Source organism: Alligator sinensis, unplaced genomic scaffold (assembly GCF_000455745.1).
Source record: "Alligator sinensis unplaced genomic scaffold, ASM45574v1 scaffold474_1, whole genome shotgun sequence".
NCBI classification, from domain to species: domain Eukaryota; kingdom Metazoa; phylum Chordata; order Crocodylia; family Alligatoridae; genus Alligator; species Alligator sinensis.
In genome coordinates, this window is record NW_005843092.1 from 139,136 (window position 1) to 156,677 (window position 17,542).

Sequence of the window (17,542 nt, forward strand, 5' to 3'; positions counted from 1 at the left end):
CTAAATGACTGTGGTTTTAAATGATAAATTAAATGCTGATATTTCCCTTGTCTGCTCTAGCTTCCTTTCCTCTGTATACGAGTCATATTCTGGCAGTAAGTTGGTCCTAACTTCTCTACAAATAGTGCTGTTTCTATTTCTCTCGCTTCATGCAGTTGATATGCACATATAGACCTGAACATGAGTACATACAGCACGCACCTTTGATAATTGTATGCTATCTACCTCTGTCCGCTTGCTACTTCAAGAAGGGGATGTGGAGGGGTGGGAGGGGAAAGACTATCTTGCATGCTTGAATCACCCTGCCTTATATCACTAGGCAGAATTAGGGTTTGGCAGCATGTTGCCTGTGAAGAGCTTGGATCTGGTCTGCAAAGGTCTGATTTGCTGGGGGAGAATTTAAAGGAGCTACATTAAAGCAGCCACTTAAGGCCTCCTGTTCTGCCCTTTTCTGCCAGATTTGGTGTCCCCGGTTAGTATTCATCATGGCTTTCAGCGGCACTTGGTAAGTTGAGGGTACAGAGCAGTGTGGGAGGAACAGAGTTGCAGGGGATTAGTTGTGGGAGTGGTAGACTGGCAGCCTATGGTGGTGGCTAGGTCACAAGCACCCGGCCTGACGCTCTAAACTAGTGATTCTCAACCAGGGTGCCATGGTGCCCTGAGATGTCTTGGAGCCCTTTCAAGGGTGCCGCAGGGTGCTATGCAATCTTAGTACTGCAAACATGATTCACAAGATAAACCCAGACATTTCAAAAAGGAATCCCTAGTGCTATAAGCATTCTGGCCTGTTGTGTCCTTTCTGAGTTCTTTGCAACAGAAAAGTTGCTCTATTGTTTTTCTGTAGTAAAAAAACCCAACAAAACCAAGTGAAAACACAGAGCTGGCATTTTCCAAAGAAGCCTCGAGTCTAAAAAAAGGTGGAGAAACACTGCTCTAAAAAGTGACTGACCCCTGGGCTGAATGATTTGCTACCTATGTAAACTTGGTTCCAGACTTCACCATTCCCGGCTTCTGTTGTGAAGGAAAGGTCCACGGTGGTTTTACTCCCCATGCTTGGAAGTCTCTAAGCAGCAGGCGGGTTTATTCTCTCTGAGGCGTGGAATGTTGTCTGTTGTGCAAAGGTTCCTCCTTCCTTTACTGTGAACTTTTATGACCGCTCCATGGAAAGGACAGAGAGTATATTTAAAGCAGTGTGCCCCATTTCCCTTCTCTTGCCTTCCCCCACCTTTCTGCAGTTTTCTATAAGATATGTACTGTTGTGAAGTTTTCGGTTACAAACTTTTGAAACTGAAATCATTTTGTTCTTGTTCCTTGAAACCTGTTAATTTTATAAGCCACAGGCAAAATATAGCGAGACAGCTGCATTGTGAGTTTTCCCATATGACCTACCACGTTCCCCAGCCCCTCCCAGCTGTGCAAGAGGTAGCTAACTTATCCGGGCTGTAGACTTGGCATGGTCAGATGCTAAGAGTTGAACTAAAGAGGCTCCATTAGCAGCCAGAAGCTTTCCCTTTGCAGTCTAGCAACACAGCCTGTTAGGTACTGAATAATCTTGCTCAACTTTGGCTTCTTGTCATTAATATTATTTGTATGCTAAACTAATTTTGCAAATGAATGTAATACTTTTTACTGATTTCTTTTCATTGCTTCCTAGAAACCACACCAATCCGTGCCCTCCCCCCCACCCTTTATAAAGGAGGTGATAGGGCTTTTATGTATGTACTACATATACAAATAGGGAAGTGTATAAAAAGCTTATATATGTATTAACAAGCTCAGTGACTTTTATACCCATGTGTCAGAATTAGCTCCTGCTTTAACTGTTAGGAGGAATAACTGAAACTTTTGTTCTAACACCTCTTCTGCCTGTGAATTATGGTGTGGGCTCTAATACATGAGGAGAGACATGATTTTTAATTTACCTAACAAACTTCCCATGACTAAAGAAAATGGCCTGTAATTTAGAGCACTTCCAGGTTTACAGAGTTTTCTGCAGCTGGTAAGAGTACACAAAAGCTGTAAACCCATGCGTGCCTTGCTGAATTTTTTTGCAACTGCCACTAGTACTCAGTTAAATTGGGGAGCAAGAATGAATCTCTCTCTAGGCTTAGCTATTTTTCTCAATTCTGAAACTCTTGAATCTGTAGCCTATTTTCTCCAAGATCCTTAGGTGTTAACTGTTTTTATATGAGTTGAAAGAGGCGTTGGGTGCAACTTATGTCAACTCCTGTTTCCTGTTGTTATGCATACTGCTTCTCTCAAGGTTGTTTTTGCTTTTTCATTCCCTTTGCACACACAAAAGAAACAGAACGTTTGATGCTTGAACTCGGACTTATCCTGGCTCTCAGTACATCTCTGCATGCCGGCTTTATGGTTTTTGGAAGAAGTGCTCTTATTCAAAGGGAGAAAAGTGTTCTTGACACCTATGTTTGCATCATGGACCTCTGCTACTTCATCTTGTGAGGAGAGAGCTGGGTGGGAAGTGATCCATTCATGAAAGCCTGTTGAGATTAGTGTTTCATTTTGTAGGCTATCCTTAAAGAAATGGCAAAACAGGCATGTGTGATGGACATTGGTGCACAGGCTTGGCTGAGAAGTTTCTCTTTAATGATTCATTCAGCTAGGCAGGTGTTTTAGGCCATGTGTATGCATGGGAAGTACTTTACCTGCATAGGAAGACCTGCAGTACTATACCAGCAAGAAGCTGGTATAGCTGGACCAGCAAGCTACTTCCAAGCAAGAAGCTTGGAAGTAGCTACTCCAGGGGTTGTCAGCTGGGGGTACGCGTACCCCTAGGGGTACTTAAAAAGGTCATAGGGGGTACATGCATGCCAGCAGGTGGGTAGGGACAGAGTGGGCCCTGGAGTGTGCCAGTGTCTCCCCCAGTGCATTCCCATACTTTTGTTTCCTACCTGAGGCAGGGGGAGGAGGGGGGGATAGGCATGCAGGGCGCCGCCAGCCCCACACGGTACACGGTAGCGCCTCCCTGACCCCCACCTCAATTCGCTGTCTGTGCCTGCTCCCAGGAGCAGGGCCAGAGGACGAGGGCAGTGGCACCCCTCTGTGGGCCACACACACCGCTTGGCTGGCTGGACTGCTCCAGCCCCACTCCCTCCCTCACCATGGGGGCCTCGATCTGCCCCCCTCCCCCAGCCCTTTAAAAACAAGAAAAAATTTAAAGGGGTACATGAGCTGAAACTTTGAGGCAGAAGGGGTACATTTGTTAAAAAAAGTTGAAAACCCCTGAGCTACTCAACCAAGGCTGCACTTTGTACTAATTATAATAAAACTACCCTCTGGTAGTAAAATAACTACTACTTTTAAAAGAGTCATAGCAAAAAATATGTTACGTTAGGGGCTTCTGTCAGTATAGCTGTGGAGGTCAGGGAGCATGTCTCTTCACACTCCTGACTGACCTAGGTGTGCTGGGAGAAATGGTGGGACAGAGCAGGGGGTGGGTGGCCCACCTGTGGTACAAGTGGCACAGCGGCCTCTGTGTCTGGTTTGCAGCAGATCAGGAAAGGGACAGGTAGCACAGTGGCAGGTAAGACAAGGAACAGATAGCAGAGCAGTGAATTGGGCAGAGGAAGGGGATCAGAGCGGCACTTGTGGAGGGCACTGGGCTTAATTTGTGGGACTCCTGCCGAAAAGGTTGGCCCCTACTAGCATTCACTTCCTCTGCTCTTTTTAATTGCATCTATGCTGCATGCATTTCCAGTTCTACAGTGGGGTGGGTTGAGCCATTCAGTATGTCCCTTGACTTACAGATTTTTGGTGCAGGTGTTCTTTATTCCCAGTTGGGTCAAAGGAGCATTTATGGCTTTAAATGTGGTTCCTGTGTGGTAGTACCCTTAAGTGTCAATTAGCCAGATTCTACCTGTGCAGAAGGTAGATGCATAACAAGATCATAGCAGAGCCCAAATAAAACCAGGACATGATGGTCCAGTACACTTCTTGGTGAGGGTGTCCACTTTTGTTACAGTTTTGAACTTTGGTTTCACTAGGGTATTCAGAACCAATCAAAAAGAGATTTTCCTCTTCATTCACTTACAGTAGTAAATCAAGAAAAGATATTCCATAAATTGGAATGTGGTAATGAGGGTAAAACTAATATGAGACTCCCAGCTGGGAAGCTTTGGGTTCTAGTGAGGTACCTAAATAAGACTGGGGAAGTACGGACCTTGTGCAGTGTTATGTTGAATTGAGCACTGGCCCAGAAAAGCTTAGGGCTTGTCTGCATGGGAAAGTTTTCAGTTACACCCATGTAGTTTAATCTGTGTGGTTATGCGATATAATTATATCTGTTCAAATTCACACTTTAGTTTATATGGTATAACTTTCTATGTAGCCAACCCATAGTCTTGAATTGACTCAGGCAGCATCCACCTACTCCACAGTTTGATTAGATCTGATGCAATGTTTACTAAGCTGCTGGGCAAATGTCACATTTTAATTTATGAAAATTTGTATCTTGGCTCTTCCCACTATTGAAAATGTTTGTGTGACCTCCCCTCTTCCCTCTTCATTTCACAAGATGTTTTAAAGCATGATGCTCTCTTATCTGTTCAGTGAAGACTCTTATATCTGAGCATATATAAATAAACACATTAAATTTAATAAAATCCAATGTGTAAATTAGATTACAATGATGTAGAAAGCATAGGATTAAATATTAACGAAAGATGAAGTGTAAAGTGAAAAACTTACAAAGAAGAGGAAGTGTTTGTTCCTCTCTCCTGTATGTTTCACATGTGCATATTCCTTCTCAGTGCTTGCACTTCTCATGGCTCCACTTTCCTAAAGTTTTATTTCAGTCCCCTTCCAATCAACCACCCCACATATTTGAACGGGAGTTCTGGAGTATATTTTTGCTCTTCTTTTCTTTTTTTAATCAATGAATTCTACATTTCTCAAAAAAAAAAGCTTTTACATTTTGAAACCAGAAGCTGAACTAATGTACTGTGTGTACAAGTAGGAAAGGTACAGCTGCAAGTTTGTTTGTTTTTTTACCTTGAAAGATTTCTTCCTCACAGGGGTCTGAGTAGGGTGACAACCCTTTTAGTTGTGTTCTGTTTCCACAGTACCTTGACCTCTTCAAGATGGACCTAAAAAACACTTGTGTTGATTCTTTGAGTTCCATTGTTTGAATATTTTACTATTTGAGAGAAAGATAGGTCATACTTATATTGGCTGTTTATTAGGGCATGCCATTTATTTTTGTTCTGTCACAAAGGCCACTATGCCAAACATTGTTTGATTATTGCCAGAATGTCTAATGTGTTTTCCTATCTTAAAACAGCACCTATTAGCCATGTACAAACACACCTCAATTTTTATGCACCAATTGTTATAAAAAATTCAAACATGAAGTGGTTGTGTCGCCTGGATGATGGTCTCTACAGAAACTTGAATTATTATTAATACTGGGGGGTGTTATAAATTGCATTCAAATTAAGATTTCCCTGTACTTTTAATGCTGGTTTCTGACCTCATTGACATTGCTCGTGTAAACTGAAAAATAATTTTTGCTCTAAGGAAAAAAAAAATGGCATTGTGCTTTATGGCATTTTGATCCTTTAATAACAGTGTGCATTCTGACAATGATAGTGAAAAGGGAGATAACCAACTTCAGTTGCCTCTCCAACCTCATCTGAATCAGTGGGTGTTATTTCTTTCCTGCAGAGTCCTAGAATGCCAAGGCCTGCCAATCGTGAATGGACAGTGTGACCCCTATGCCACCGTGACCTTAGCTGGACCATACAGGTAAGTAGTGAAAACTCAAGGGCTTTCCCATTGTAGAATTGTAATGAGAAATTGCTGTTTGTTTCCTTTCAGCTAATGGAAATTTGATTTCTGCTATGGACAGGAGATTTAGCTATGCCTGCTACACCAAGCAAATGCCGTGAGGCTTATATCAGTGTTGATAGGTTAAAGTATTGAATATTTATAGAGTAAATGGAATCTTGCAGAGTACTTAATTTATGCCTTAACTAGTATAGTTTAACTGATATCACTTCTTACCTGGAAATTGGAAGTCAGTGTTCAAGCAGCTTGCTTGTTCTGTGAGAGTTAAAGACTAAATTATTTGGGTTTTTACTTCTGCTTTAGGCCGCTTTTTAAATTTTAATATTTGAAATCCTTTCAGTTCTGAGGTGTATATATAGCACCTCAGTATCTATGGAAAATACTGTATAGGGCCCTATTCAGATAAAAATGGTACGGCAGGGCCTAAATAATTAGATAATATTCAGTGCTGTTGATCTTAACTGTTAACCTAATAATAATTTTAAATGGGGGCTTGAATTGGTACATTCTATAATTAGATTTTGGGGGTGTCAGTGGTTCATTTGTGCCTCTTTTTATCAGGTGAGTTGTTTTACAAACAGAGCCAAGCTGTTCTATCTCAAGGATTCAGCCTAATTAGCACAAACACTTCAGAACTTTCTGTTGTACTAGGTAAACTGTTATAAATGAAACACATTCTTGCCAAATAATTGCCTTGTGGTGCACAACAGGTTGATGCACCTAAGCTCTTAAGATATTTTAAATTGCGCCCAACATAATGGCCACAATATTTGGGCGATATGCATCAAATGTTTGAAATGACTGCCTTGTTTAAATGACACCAGGTGAATAATGTTAACGTGATTACTAAAATGAGCTTTTTGGCTTCTCTTTTAGTCTTAATTGTCTTTACTTTTCCTTGGGTGTGCTATAACAACATAGCGATCATGTGGGTCTGGACATGATTGGCAGCTACGTTGCTGTAGCAGCACACACCCCTGTTTTCGTTTTAGTGCGCCACTATGGGGGCGTAGCAATGAAATCTAACCATGAGCACGGCACACTACAGGTGGTTACTGCACCGTGCATTAGTACTTCCAAAAAGAAGTACTAAAGCACAGCGCTGTAACAGTGTTGCCATACGGCAACTTGTCTCAAAGTCCAGTGATATAGTTTAACTCAATTAATATGACTCTGTACGTTACGGGGCTGGAGGCAAACAGTACTGTCTATCTCCATATACAAGGCTTACCTCTATCATCTTCCCATCACTGTTTTTCCTACTTGATTCAGAAGCATACAGCTCACTCCTGTCTGTTGCTTAGTAATTGCCCAGTAATTGTCCCTGTCTTAATCATACTGTTCCATATCCTGTTTTCCAATCCTCTCCCCTTTAAGATGTACTTATCTGTTAAAAAAGCTGACTGGCATTTGTGACTGATGAGTTGGGATAGGCAACTACACATTATATCCCAGAAGTGATTAGTATCTCTTATTGCTTGGTTCTTTGTTACAATAGTGAGTTTTTTTAATCTCAAGTTATTTTCTTCTTTGTTAGTGCCCCCTGTATCTTTGGGGAAGGAACTGTGTTTAATCTGTCATGTGCAGCACCAAGTAATAAGCATTAACCAACTTTATTAGCATACATTTGTGTGCTAGTATAGAGCCTAGAGGTCGCAGACCAGACTGGAGGCCCATTTTTAGGAACTATATGAATAGAGTAAGGGACACTCCCCATCCCAAAGATTTAACACAGACTAAATACACAGATAGGAAACGGCACTGTTTACATTTCATAGATGAGAAACAGAAGCATACCTCAGGCTAAGTGGCTTGCTCACTGTCACACAGGAGGTTTGTGGCAAAACTGGGAATTAAAGCCACACTTCCTTCCCCACAATAAAATAATATAATAATGTTAGGTGGGAAATTATAGCAGTGCAGTGTAAGTTGCTTTTCAGAGTAAGAAATGAAGGACGTGCCCAAAGATGTGCTTTTTTGTTTTAAAAAAATTCCCATGATGCTAGTATCCCCTTGACTTTTACTAACACAACTTTCATACCTTCTCACTTCTGATAAATTGCAGAGAGTCTGGATGGCTCGGGGGACTGGTAAAGAGAGAGGGAACTTTTACATTCTAATTGGCTGGATCAAACTGAGCCTGGCTTTTATAGCGTTCAGAAGTTATCTACTGATAGCTGCTTGCTGGCTTTTGTAAACTAAATTGATGGCTTCAGTCCAAAGGCTAATGGCCAGGTATCTACATCCTAAAATACAGCCACAGCTGGCATGTTTGATGGCACTCTCAGTTGATGCCAAGGACTGAATGGAGCATGAGCATGACCTCCATATCAGGACTAAGATGCACATTGACTAGTCCTGGGGAGCCTTGCTCTGTTCAGGTTGGTTCTACCCCTGGATAAGCAGAGGCCTTCAGTTCCTTTTGTTCTCAGTCCATGTTAAAAATTGTTACCGTACTGCTTTTACCAGTATATTGGGGAAAAATTATATATAACTTCATGGTGGGTCCAAAAATATGAAATAATGAAATCTTTTGAGAACTGAACTATTTTTAGAGAAGTGAAATTTTAGATTGCATGCTAAAATGTTCCTTTAAAAGCCTTCTTCAATCTTCCTGGGAGAGTTATTTAGCATTTTTCATTATTTAAATCCTTTGAAACACTCCTTTGACTGCTAACAGATGTTCGTTTCAAGATGTGATGGGATCTGGTAGCACAGGGTCTCAACAATTGTCTCCTGCCATGCTACATGAGCATGGGAGGAGGCATGGTTGTTGGAATCAGGAATCAGACCCAAATTGTGCCTTACTGCCAATGCAACGGGAGCCCAGGATCATGATCCACCTGCACTAGTAAGTAGCAAACTGGGTGCCTAGTGCACCCACAACTGGGAACACCAAGTCAGTGGACTAGTGCTCCTGAGGCTGGGAGCACCAATCAGCAGACTGGCACTCCCCACCCAGGGAATGCCCTGGCCACACATTCAATTTAAGATGTGATAAGAACTAGCCACAAAATTATTACGCAAAACGTGTGCAATCATTTTGTAGTTTATTCCCTGTGTTATTGTACCATTAATTGTATGAACATGTGACCAGGTTACTGGTTAATCATGCCTTCAGAGTAATGCTTGTCAGGGGCCTTTGACTCCGCATACTGCTAAAAATCCTAAACTTACAGGGCACAGACAAAAGTGACAATTTTTGCCTAATCTGACCCCAAAAAGCAGTCTAAAGCCGTGACTAAACAGAAGTACACAGCTGCAGACCACTTTTAATGGGCCTTCTGTCTCTGCCATTGAACGAGGGTTCAGATGAGCATGCTCCAAAACAGACTGCGTTCTGTAAGTTGTTTCTGTGGAGCTCCCAGCCTGTTGCTGTTTTCAGAATGGGATAGAGGAAAGGGAGTGGAGGGAGTTTGGTCTGGGGTTTTTGCAGCCAGTGCTGGAGGGTGAGGCAGGTGGCTTGGAGGCCCTTCCTCCCCCTTGCTGAGGTGGGAGGGCTTCAGTCCACCCACTCCACCCTCCAGTGCTGGTTGGAGAACCCAAAGAACAAGCTCCCTCTTCTTCCTTTCCTCCCTTGCATTCTGAAAACAACATCTGGGCTGGAAGGAGGAGTGGCTTCGCTACAGAGACCGGGCTGCAGGCTTGCTGCAAGCAGCTGGGATCGCCAGATCCAGGGAATTCTATCTCATAGCACTTCCTGCAAAGCATTGTGAGATGCAACGGGGAGCTCCTCTTCTGTCTCTGACCGTGGTGCATCCATTTGACTTGATCTTTGCCTATCTCCTTGTGTGTTTTTAAAGTGTGAGAATTTTTGGAGGCTTTCTTCTTTCAGAACTGAACAGGGTAAAACTCTGTCCCCTGGATATTACTACACAAGGCCCACTTCCTACAAGTTGCTCCGTGCGGGTTTAGAGTCCTCTCTGACAAAGCAGTTTGCAGGATCTGGGCTGGAGGGTGTGTGTTTCCAAATGTGGATGATAGCTGTAAATACTTGCACTTTTTAATATGTACGCATGCTTAAGTTGTTTCTTAAATATGTGTTCCCACGATATTTTCCATTACAAAGAGTCTCTCTCTCTCTGCATGCTGCATGGAGTTACAGATTTACAAAAAATAAATCAAGCACATGGGCTACTTCAGTATTCCATAGCTGCATTGGGACATGTGCTTCTACTAATGTGTTTTTTGTTTTGTTTTTTTCTTCCCCTGTCCTTAATTCAGATCTGAAGCCAAAAAGACTAAAGTCAAAAAGAAGACCAACAATCCACAATTTGATGAAGTGTTTTATTTTGAGGTTGGTATTTCAAAGGAATGGGTGATAAGCTGAAATCCTACACTGTAGATAGTTGGCACAGCATCTTGCTCCATGTTGTGCCAGCTGTCTCCTTTGAAGACTGATTCAAACCCCAGGCGAGAGACAGAAGCATCCAGGATCAGACTAGTTGTCTGCTGAGGCAGCAGCATGTCACTTTTTCAGATGATTAGTCAAGTCTTCTAGGTAGCCTGTCCTCCTGAGCAGGCTTTTCAGTTGCCACTAATTCAGCCCTCCCTACTCAGCCATCTTTTGAACTAGAGCTGATAAGCAAATATTTTCCAGACTCTGGTTTTATAGTTGCTCCACCCTATCTTCTACAGTCAGTGGTAGGAGAGTTGTCTTACAGGAACTATAAAGACCTTTAAAAGCAATGGGGGAAATCCATTCAAAATGGAATGCCTCAGTGCCTTGCCAGCCTTCTGTAACACCAAAGCTTTCTCTTCAGCTCTATGAAATCCGGAGAACTTGTTGTAATGCACAGTATTTTCAATTAGTCCAGAAATAGCCCATTTGAAGAGCTCCTTTTTTATCTTGGTAAGAGTAGTAGGGAGTTCTGTATGTTTCACCTACATCCCTGAGACAGTTGTTCAGATTCTTTTCATTTGGTGTTCTTTGTGTATAAACTGTACATATTTTAATGTTTAAGGAAGTGTTTATCGTGTGTGATTTAGGCCTGGTCTGTATTTATAATTAAACTGGTTATAGGAATGGAAATAAAAATGCATCAACCCAGCATAGTTATGCTGGCAGAAGCCATATTGTAGATGTAGTTATAGCATCAAGAAACGTTCATTTCCCAGTGTACCTTATGTTGATCAGGCCTGGTCTGCATTCAGAACTCCTGCAGCCATTGTAGTGTTATTTAGGAGCTTGAATTTTATGACACTTTTATACCAGCAAAAGTCTAAAGGCCAGATCCAATTCCATCTATTAAACACCCAAGTGTGATCTATTCCTTACTGCTTGCATCCTTGAAGAACTGTTAACCTGTCAATTTTTGCAGTGTGCCTTCATCTTGACCTTAAGACTAAGTCACAAAAATGGTGAGGAGCAGGAGGCTTCCCCCTGCCCAACCTTCCTCTCTTCCCGCCCCTTTGCATTAACAGTTTTTCAGAGCCTTGAGCAGGGTGGAATTAGGATCTGCCCCTTTGGGCAGAGACATTTGGTCTAGCAGAAGCATGCATTTGTCAGTATGGTATATTTTGGCATGGCAGGACAGGATATAACTTATACTATGAAAACAAAACAAAATCCCACATTTGCCAAGATAAACTGCAACTGTATTAGGAGGATTTACTAGGATAGCAAATGAGCAAATCCTTTCTAAGGTACTTCACAGAACAGTTAGCCTGCGTTAACCTAGGAGAAGTGGAGTAGTGCCCACTGTGAACCCATGTCAGTGCTAGACCTGAAGTAACTGGTGCTGTCTAGCCCATGTGCTGGCTTGGATTTCTGGCAAGATATCCAAGACGTTATTAGTAGTGCATTAAGCAACAGCAGTGTGTAGATTCATTCACAGGTGTTTGTCTCATGCTCTCTCACCTGTTATGAAGCTGCTGTCAATGACAGTGACACATGAACAATACTCTATAGAAATAAATTCAGAATGGGGAATTCCATTTCAGTGCAGGTGGTTTTCAAGACACAAGCAAACAACATTTGGCAGCAAGAACTTTTAATGAGAATGTAATTAAGGAATTCATTCTGGGAACCATATAATGATTCATAGCACACCTGACTGACTTCTATGCCTCTGCATGCAGCAAAAATGGAGCAGGCAATTTTAGAATTAAAGCACTGAAGCAGTATAGGAGATCTTGGTGCAGAAGATGGGTGGAGATTATCAGAGAGAACAGTGTAGGTGAGTGGTTCTCAACCTTTTTGTATTAAGACCCATTTGTAAACATTGATGGCCAGTCCCAACCCAGTGCCTCTCACTACCAACCCATTGCCCCCTGCCCCCAGGCCCCAGCCCCACAGTGTTTAGACAGGGGGAGGGTGTGTGGGTGGGGGGGGGGAGGGGAAGGAGATCCTTGCAGGCTGGAGCTCTGCCAGCCTGCAAAGGAAAAGCCCCAGTTGCCCACATTTTTTTCTCCTTTAAAAATGGATTCTCCTTCAAAGTTTGTTGCTGTATTTTTCAAGTTTGTTTACAGCCCTTTCATGTATTCTTGTGACCCATTTTTGGGTCATGACCCACAGGTTGAAAAACTCTGGTCTAGGTAGAATCTAGGGATAGGGCTGGAGCTCTGAGCACAGGGGGGCTTAATTAGCCTGCTTTCTCCTACAAAATAGGCAGGTAGCCAGCCTGGGCTGGGGAGAAGCCTGACCTCAGGCCTGTAGCTTCAAGCATACTAGCTATAGCTTAAATTTAAAGGACTTTCTGTGCAGGTGGAAGCAGAATTCAGGGCATAACTGTAATGAAGATATGCCCTAGTGCATAAAAGGCAGCCTTACTAACTTCATATAATCTCTAGTCTAGTTAGCACCCACCCAGCTGAGTAAGCACCCAACCAGCAGAGCTTTGTCTGGTCACATAAGTCAGTCCAGTTTAATTAGATTCTGTTTAAATTTAGTTATGGAAGTTAAAACCAATATAGGCTCATTATAAACCAGCATGTATCAGACTTTAGTTAAAGTGCTATGATTTCTAAACTAACCCTGAGAGGTTCACCTTTTCAAGGTGGTGTTACGAGCACTAGTGTCAGTGGGATGGTCATTGTATTAAAAAGGTAGCAGAAGTTTTAAAGGAAGGTAATCTCTGCAATTGCTACTTCACAAACTCCTAACTACAGGAGGGAAAAGAGCTCAAAGCTGGATGGAGTCAATGCCCTGATCCTGTCTTCTAGCATTCTGACTGAGCAGTGTAGTATGTGCTCTGTTACTTTTGAAGTCTTTTTTATACTTTGTGTCCATAATTTTGCTCATTATCCAAAGGAGAACTTCACTGTTTTACACCAGCTTCTGCTGTCTTGGGAGCCAATTTCATGCCCTGGAAATTGCAGGCAGGTGATGACATCATAGGACCATGTCTACACCTGGTGTAAGATGGCATAATAGATCAATCCAGTGGAGATCCATCAATTGCCATCAGTTGACAATATGATACCAGGCTGCCACCCTATGATGGCTTTGCTGGAATTCATGCTGACCCATATGAATCTAAGGTGGAAGACAATATTTGAATGTCAATACATTGAATATTTTCCTCCCCAAAATAAAAGGTTGGCTTTTTGTATTGTCTTGTGCTGCTTATTGTAGGTTTGGCTTCAGTGGAGTCATTTTTTTGACAGGGTCAGATGTAAGGGGTGTTGCAAGTGAAACTTGCACCTGGTGCTTAGAGCAAGACAGTCACCACCTCCCTAGTCCATACATGCTGAGCAAAAATGCTACAGCAGCCTTTAGAGCCCTGTAGGGGCTAAAAGACTGGAAGCATTCCTCATGTGCAGGAACCAAGGACCCCTTCACAAACCTTGTAAGAGGTGTGCCAGGGCAGGACAGCATGGGTTAAGGGTGGAGAGGACAGACCATGTTTGCTAAGATTTAGTGAAAGGCTGACATTATATAGACCACCTTTCTGACCGCAGAGCAGCTGAGAATTGGGAAGGTCATAAAGGTAGGCTAAAGGCAAGCTAACATCCTGTTCTCCCTAGCCTGGAATTCCTAATTCAGTTCTTTGAATTACTGCTAATTTCAGAAATACTTTTATAAGAATACTGCTCTGTTTGCATTGGTTGAACCTTTAGGTCTGGCCTACTCAGATTAACGAGTGTTATATGGTAACATGTAAGTATATAAGTACAACAAAACTGAAATAAAGGGGGGGGGATTTTTTTTTTTTTTTAATTTTTAGGCAGAAAAGATTGATTCAAGTTTTACAGTTACAACAAAAAATAAAAACATTTTTGCTTTATTATCCCTATCTACATGAGTAGCCTTAGAGTAAAAATGTCATTTCCAGTAGCATGGCTGGGGCCATGAACAGGATAATATCTTGAAGCATCATTTGAAGTGGTTTGTAGGGTGGAATAGAGAAATTTGTGCCAAGCTGCTGAAATGATGTAGTATGTTTAAATTACAGTGCTTTGTGGATCCCAGGTGCATTTAAATCAAATATATAATTGAGGAACATGGTCACCAGCACTTCTAGTCCCCTTTAGATTTCACCTATTACCTTGTTAAGGAGCAGAAATAATGCTGCTGATTGGAGTTCATGTGCTAAACAGTCTTTTCTGATTCCTCTGTTTCACAGTTAAATCATTTTCTTTTTCTGTATGCACCTAGTGATGTACAGGAAAAAAAAGAAGTTAAGCTTATAATAAAAGCCGTTTTTGTGGATGGGAAGTACTAAGCCACAAGAAGATTTTAAATCTATAATAAAGATGAGCTGCTGAGTGGGTTCAGTGCCCAGGTGCATATGAAGCCTTTTTGCTAGTATTTGAACAGTTTGCTGTGGTTATGGCTGGGTGGGGTGCTTTTTCCTCAAGTTTCTGTCACCACAGTCAAAACAAAGCTCAAAGCCTTTTTATTCTGCTGTGCTAGAAGCAAACAGATTTTTAGATATCTCCAAATTAAAACTTTTACCTTGTGGCTACTTTTGCAGTTTCTCTTTGGTGCATATGCTTTGCTATTTTTGTTTTCTCACGCTGCAGGTTTAGCTGGGGGAAAAGAGAAGTTGTATTCTGTTATTAAGAAGTTTAAGAGCTCAGTCCTGTATTCTGATGTGTAGAACCCCAGTGTCATATCTCTTAGAAAATTACCTCCTCTGCACAATTGGGGGTGGGGGATGGATGGCAAAGGGATACAATACGCTGATTTCAAACGGGTAAGCAGCATGTCCCACTTTTAAATTGCCCCAATTAAAATAGATATGTTGGGGAGTGGAAGTGCAGATCTTTTAAATGGATCTTTTTACAGAGTAGAAAAATATTTGTTGTTAGGAGCGTGTATCGGAAATTTGATCACTGAATTGTTTCTTTTTCTTTTTTTAAGCAAACTTCTAAATATTGATGACATCTCTCTTGTGTGATTCTATGTGTCTGTCTAAATGTTAGAGTCAAAGATCTGATAGATTCCTTCACTCACTATACAGAAAAAATATTGGAGTCTGGTATAATTATTCTTGGTTCTGATTCTGCATCCAGTTCTACAGGAGTGATCCCTGCTCAAATATGCTTAAATGTTTGCATAATCAGAGGTTAAGTTAAAGATGAATGTAGGCTCTCTGTATGTGTTGAGAGCTTTGTGAGATCTCCTGCTTCATAGAATTAATGTTCTAACTATGTCTCCTTCATACCAGGTCACAAGACCCAGCAGCTACAACAAAAAATCCCATTTTGATGTGGAAGATGCTGATGAAGTTGACAAAATGGAGATTAGGTAATAGGAAAAATTCTGTAACTGGTACAGCCTTATTTTTCTGTCATGTGACTTCGTTAAACTCTGTTTTTAAATTCACAAGCACAGTTTTAGTCCTTATAATTTGAGATCAGACTATTCATTAGTCTACATCTGTCTGCTCTTTACCCCTCAGGTGAAGAGCAGAAAAATCACAGGGGAGATTTGAGAAGTGTATGGGACACTAGTTCTGTTGTAGGAAAGGGCCTCCCACTTCCCCCAGTACCCTTCAATTAGTTTACCTACTAGAATTATTAGCTGGTAGAGGTCTTAAAGATGAACCATTTATGCCTGGGCTTCAGACATCAGTTCTCTTCCCACTGGGAGTTGAAGAGAGATTATATGAAGCTCACGTTTTAAGATTCCTCTTTCTTTTATACCTTAACCTTAATAAGCTTCAGCTGTTGTGGAGGGACGTCCCTCCACAACAGGAAGCTCTGAAAGTTTCTCTTCTCTATTTTGCTAAGGAGTCAGTGTAACCGTTTACTGTGAGAATAAGTATGGGGCATGCACACTCCAATGTCCAGGACAGAAACATTTCTGCCTGGTTTTTTATAAAAACCAGCACATGTTCGATGGAATCTGTTGAGTAGACCTATACAAGATGAGTTAATGGGAAGAATATAGATGAAATGTTGCAGTGAGTAGCGAGGACTCTACTACTTATACCAGCAGCCAGAATGTCTCTGCTTGGGTGGGTGGGGGGGCCAGGCTTGCTACACTCTTTGCTGTTTGATATCGTCTCCCCTGTACCCATTTACCATTACATTGGAGGGGTACCTAGTCATTACTGTATTTAATCTTACAATACTCTGTGAGGTAAAGTGTTGTTACCCCCTTTTTACAGATAGAGAGCCCAAGCACAGAAGGGCTAAGTGCTCAGGTTCCTTGTCTCACAAGAAGTCTGCAGTAGTACTGGCAGTCAAAAAGGTATTTCATGTATCCCAACTTAACACCCTAAGTACTGGGTGCTCTCTCAAATTCTGTTTTGGGATGATATTCCTAGGGGCCCCTTCACTGGTGTTAAAATTCTTAACCCAGTAAGATATACTTGGCAGTTCTGATATGTATGCTGCTGTTGCAGACTCTCTCAAATCCAGGCAGATCTTGCTGCCTTGATACTGTTCCAGCCACATTTACTTGCAACCATGAAGGCTAGAAACATACTTTGAGCAAAAGCTAAGCTTCTCTAGTCTTTGTGGACATTTATACACATACTTTTCTGTCCCGCGACATGCCAGAGATCTGCTGCTTCAGAGCGGACTTGATTAATTGAGTCTGCACCACACATTAGCTGAGGCAAACTGTGCTGCGCCATGAGCAGTTGTGTAAGCGGCGAAATGCACAGAAAATGGCAGCGGTGCACTTTTGAAATAAAGCACCTCTGTGTTAGTTCAAAAGCACACTGTGACAGGGGGCCTCCTGGGGCTGACCTCTGTGGCCCGCCCACCTGTCACCATGACAGGAGGCCTACTCAGGGGCAAGCTCTTCGTGGCCCGCCCACCTGTCTCTGGGCAACCGCCTGCTTATCTCGCCCACCACGCCTTTGATGATAATTGATTCGTATAGCGATGTCAATTAAACGGGAGGCTGCCCATTGTAGTGCCCCGATGCCAGGGGGCGCTCTGCAGCTCCGACCTCCCCTAATACCGCAGCCCAAGCCTCGCAGATGGCATCTCGGTGTTAACACTATCACCGGCCCCACACTGGGCCCCAGAATCATCCTGTACGACCCCACTATGATCTCTCCTGATCAGGCGGCCTCTCCACCTTCATCTGGGCTACCTAGCCCCCCTGAAGCCTTGTTCCCCCGGAACCTTCGGCTACCTGGCCCTGGCCCACCTCAAGGCCAGTCGGGACCCCAGGCCCCTGGCTCTTGGGCATCCCTCGCAGTGGGCCCCCGGCCCTTTTGACCCTCTCTGGTCCTGGCCCCAGCATGGGCCAGCCGAGGGTACTCTCCCCTTCAGGCTGGGTCTCTAGCCCCTCTCTCTCATCCTAAGGCCTCACCATGCCACTACTCCCTTT

General features: G+C 42.6%; 1 protein-coding gene across 4 annotated transcripts in view; it reads left to right on the top strand.

The window, feature by feature from the left end:
- Nucleotides 1-17,542, top strand: part of RASA3 (RAS p21 protein activator 3) — a 183,625-nt gene that overhangs the window by 127,128 nt on the left and 38,955 nt on the right. For all 4 annotated transcript variants that reach the window (XM_025193706.1, XM_025193708.1, XM_025193707.1 and 1 more), the window contains 3 exons: nucleotides 5,683-5,763; nucleotides 10,030-10,102; nucleotides 15,420-15,499. In XM_025193706.1, coding sequence (XP_025049491.1) covers nucleotides 5,683-5,763; nucleotides 10,030-10,102; nucleotides 15,420-15,499 — 234 coding nt within the window. The remainder of the gene's footprint in view (nucleotides 1-5,682; nucleotides 5,764-10,029; nucleotides 10,103-15,419; nucleotides 15,500-17,542) is intronic.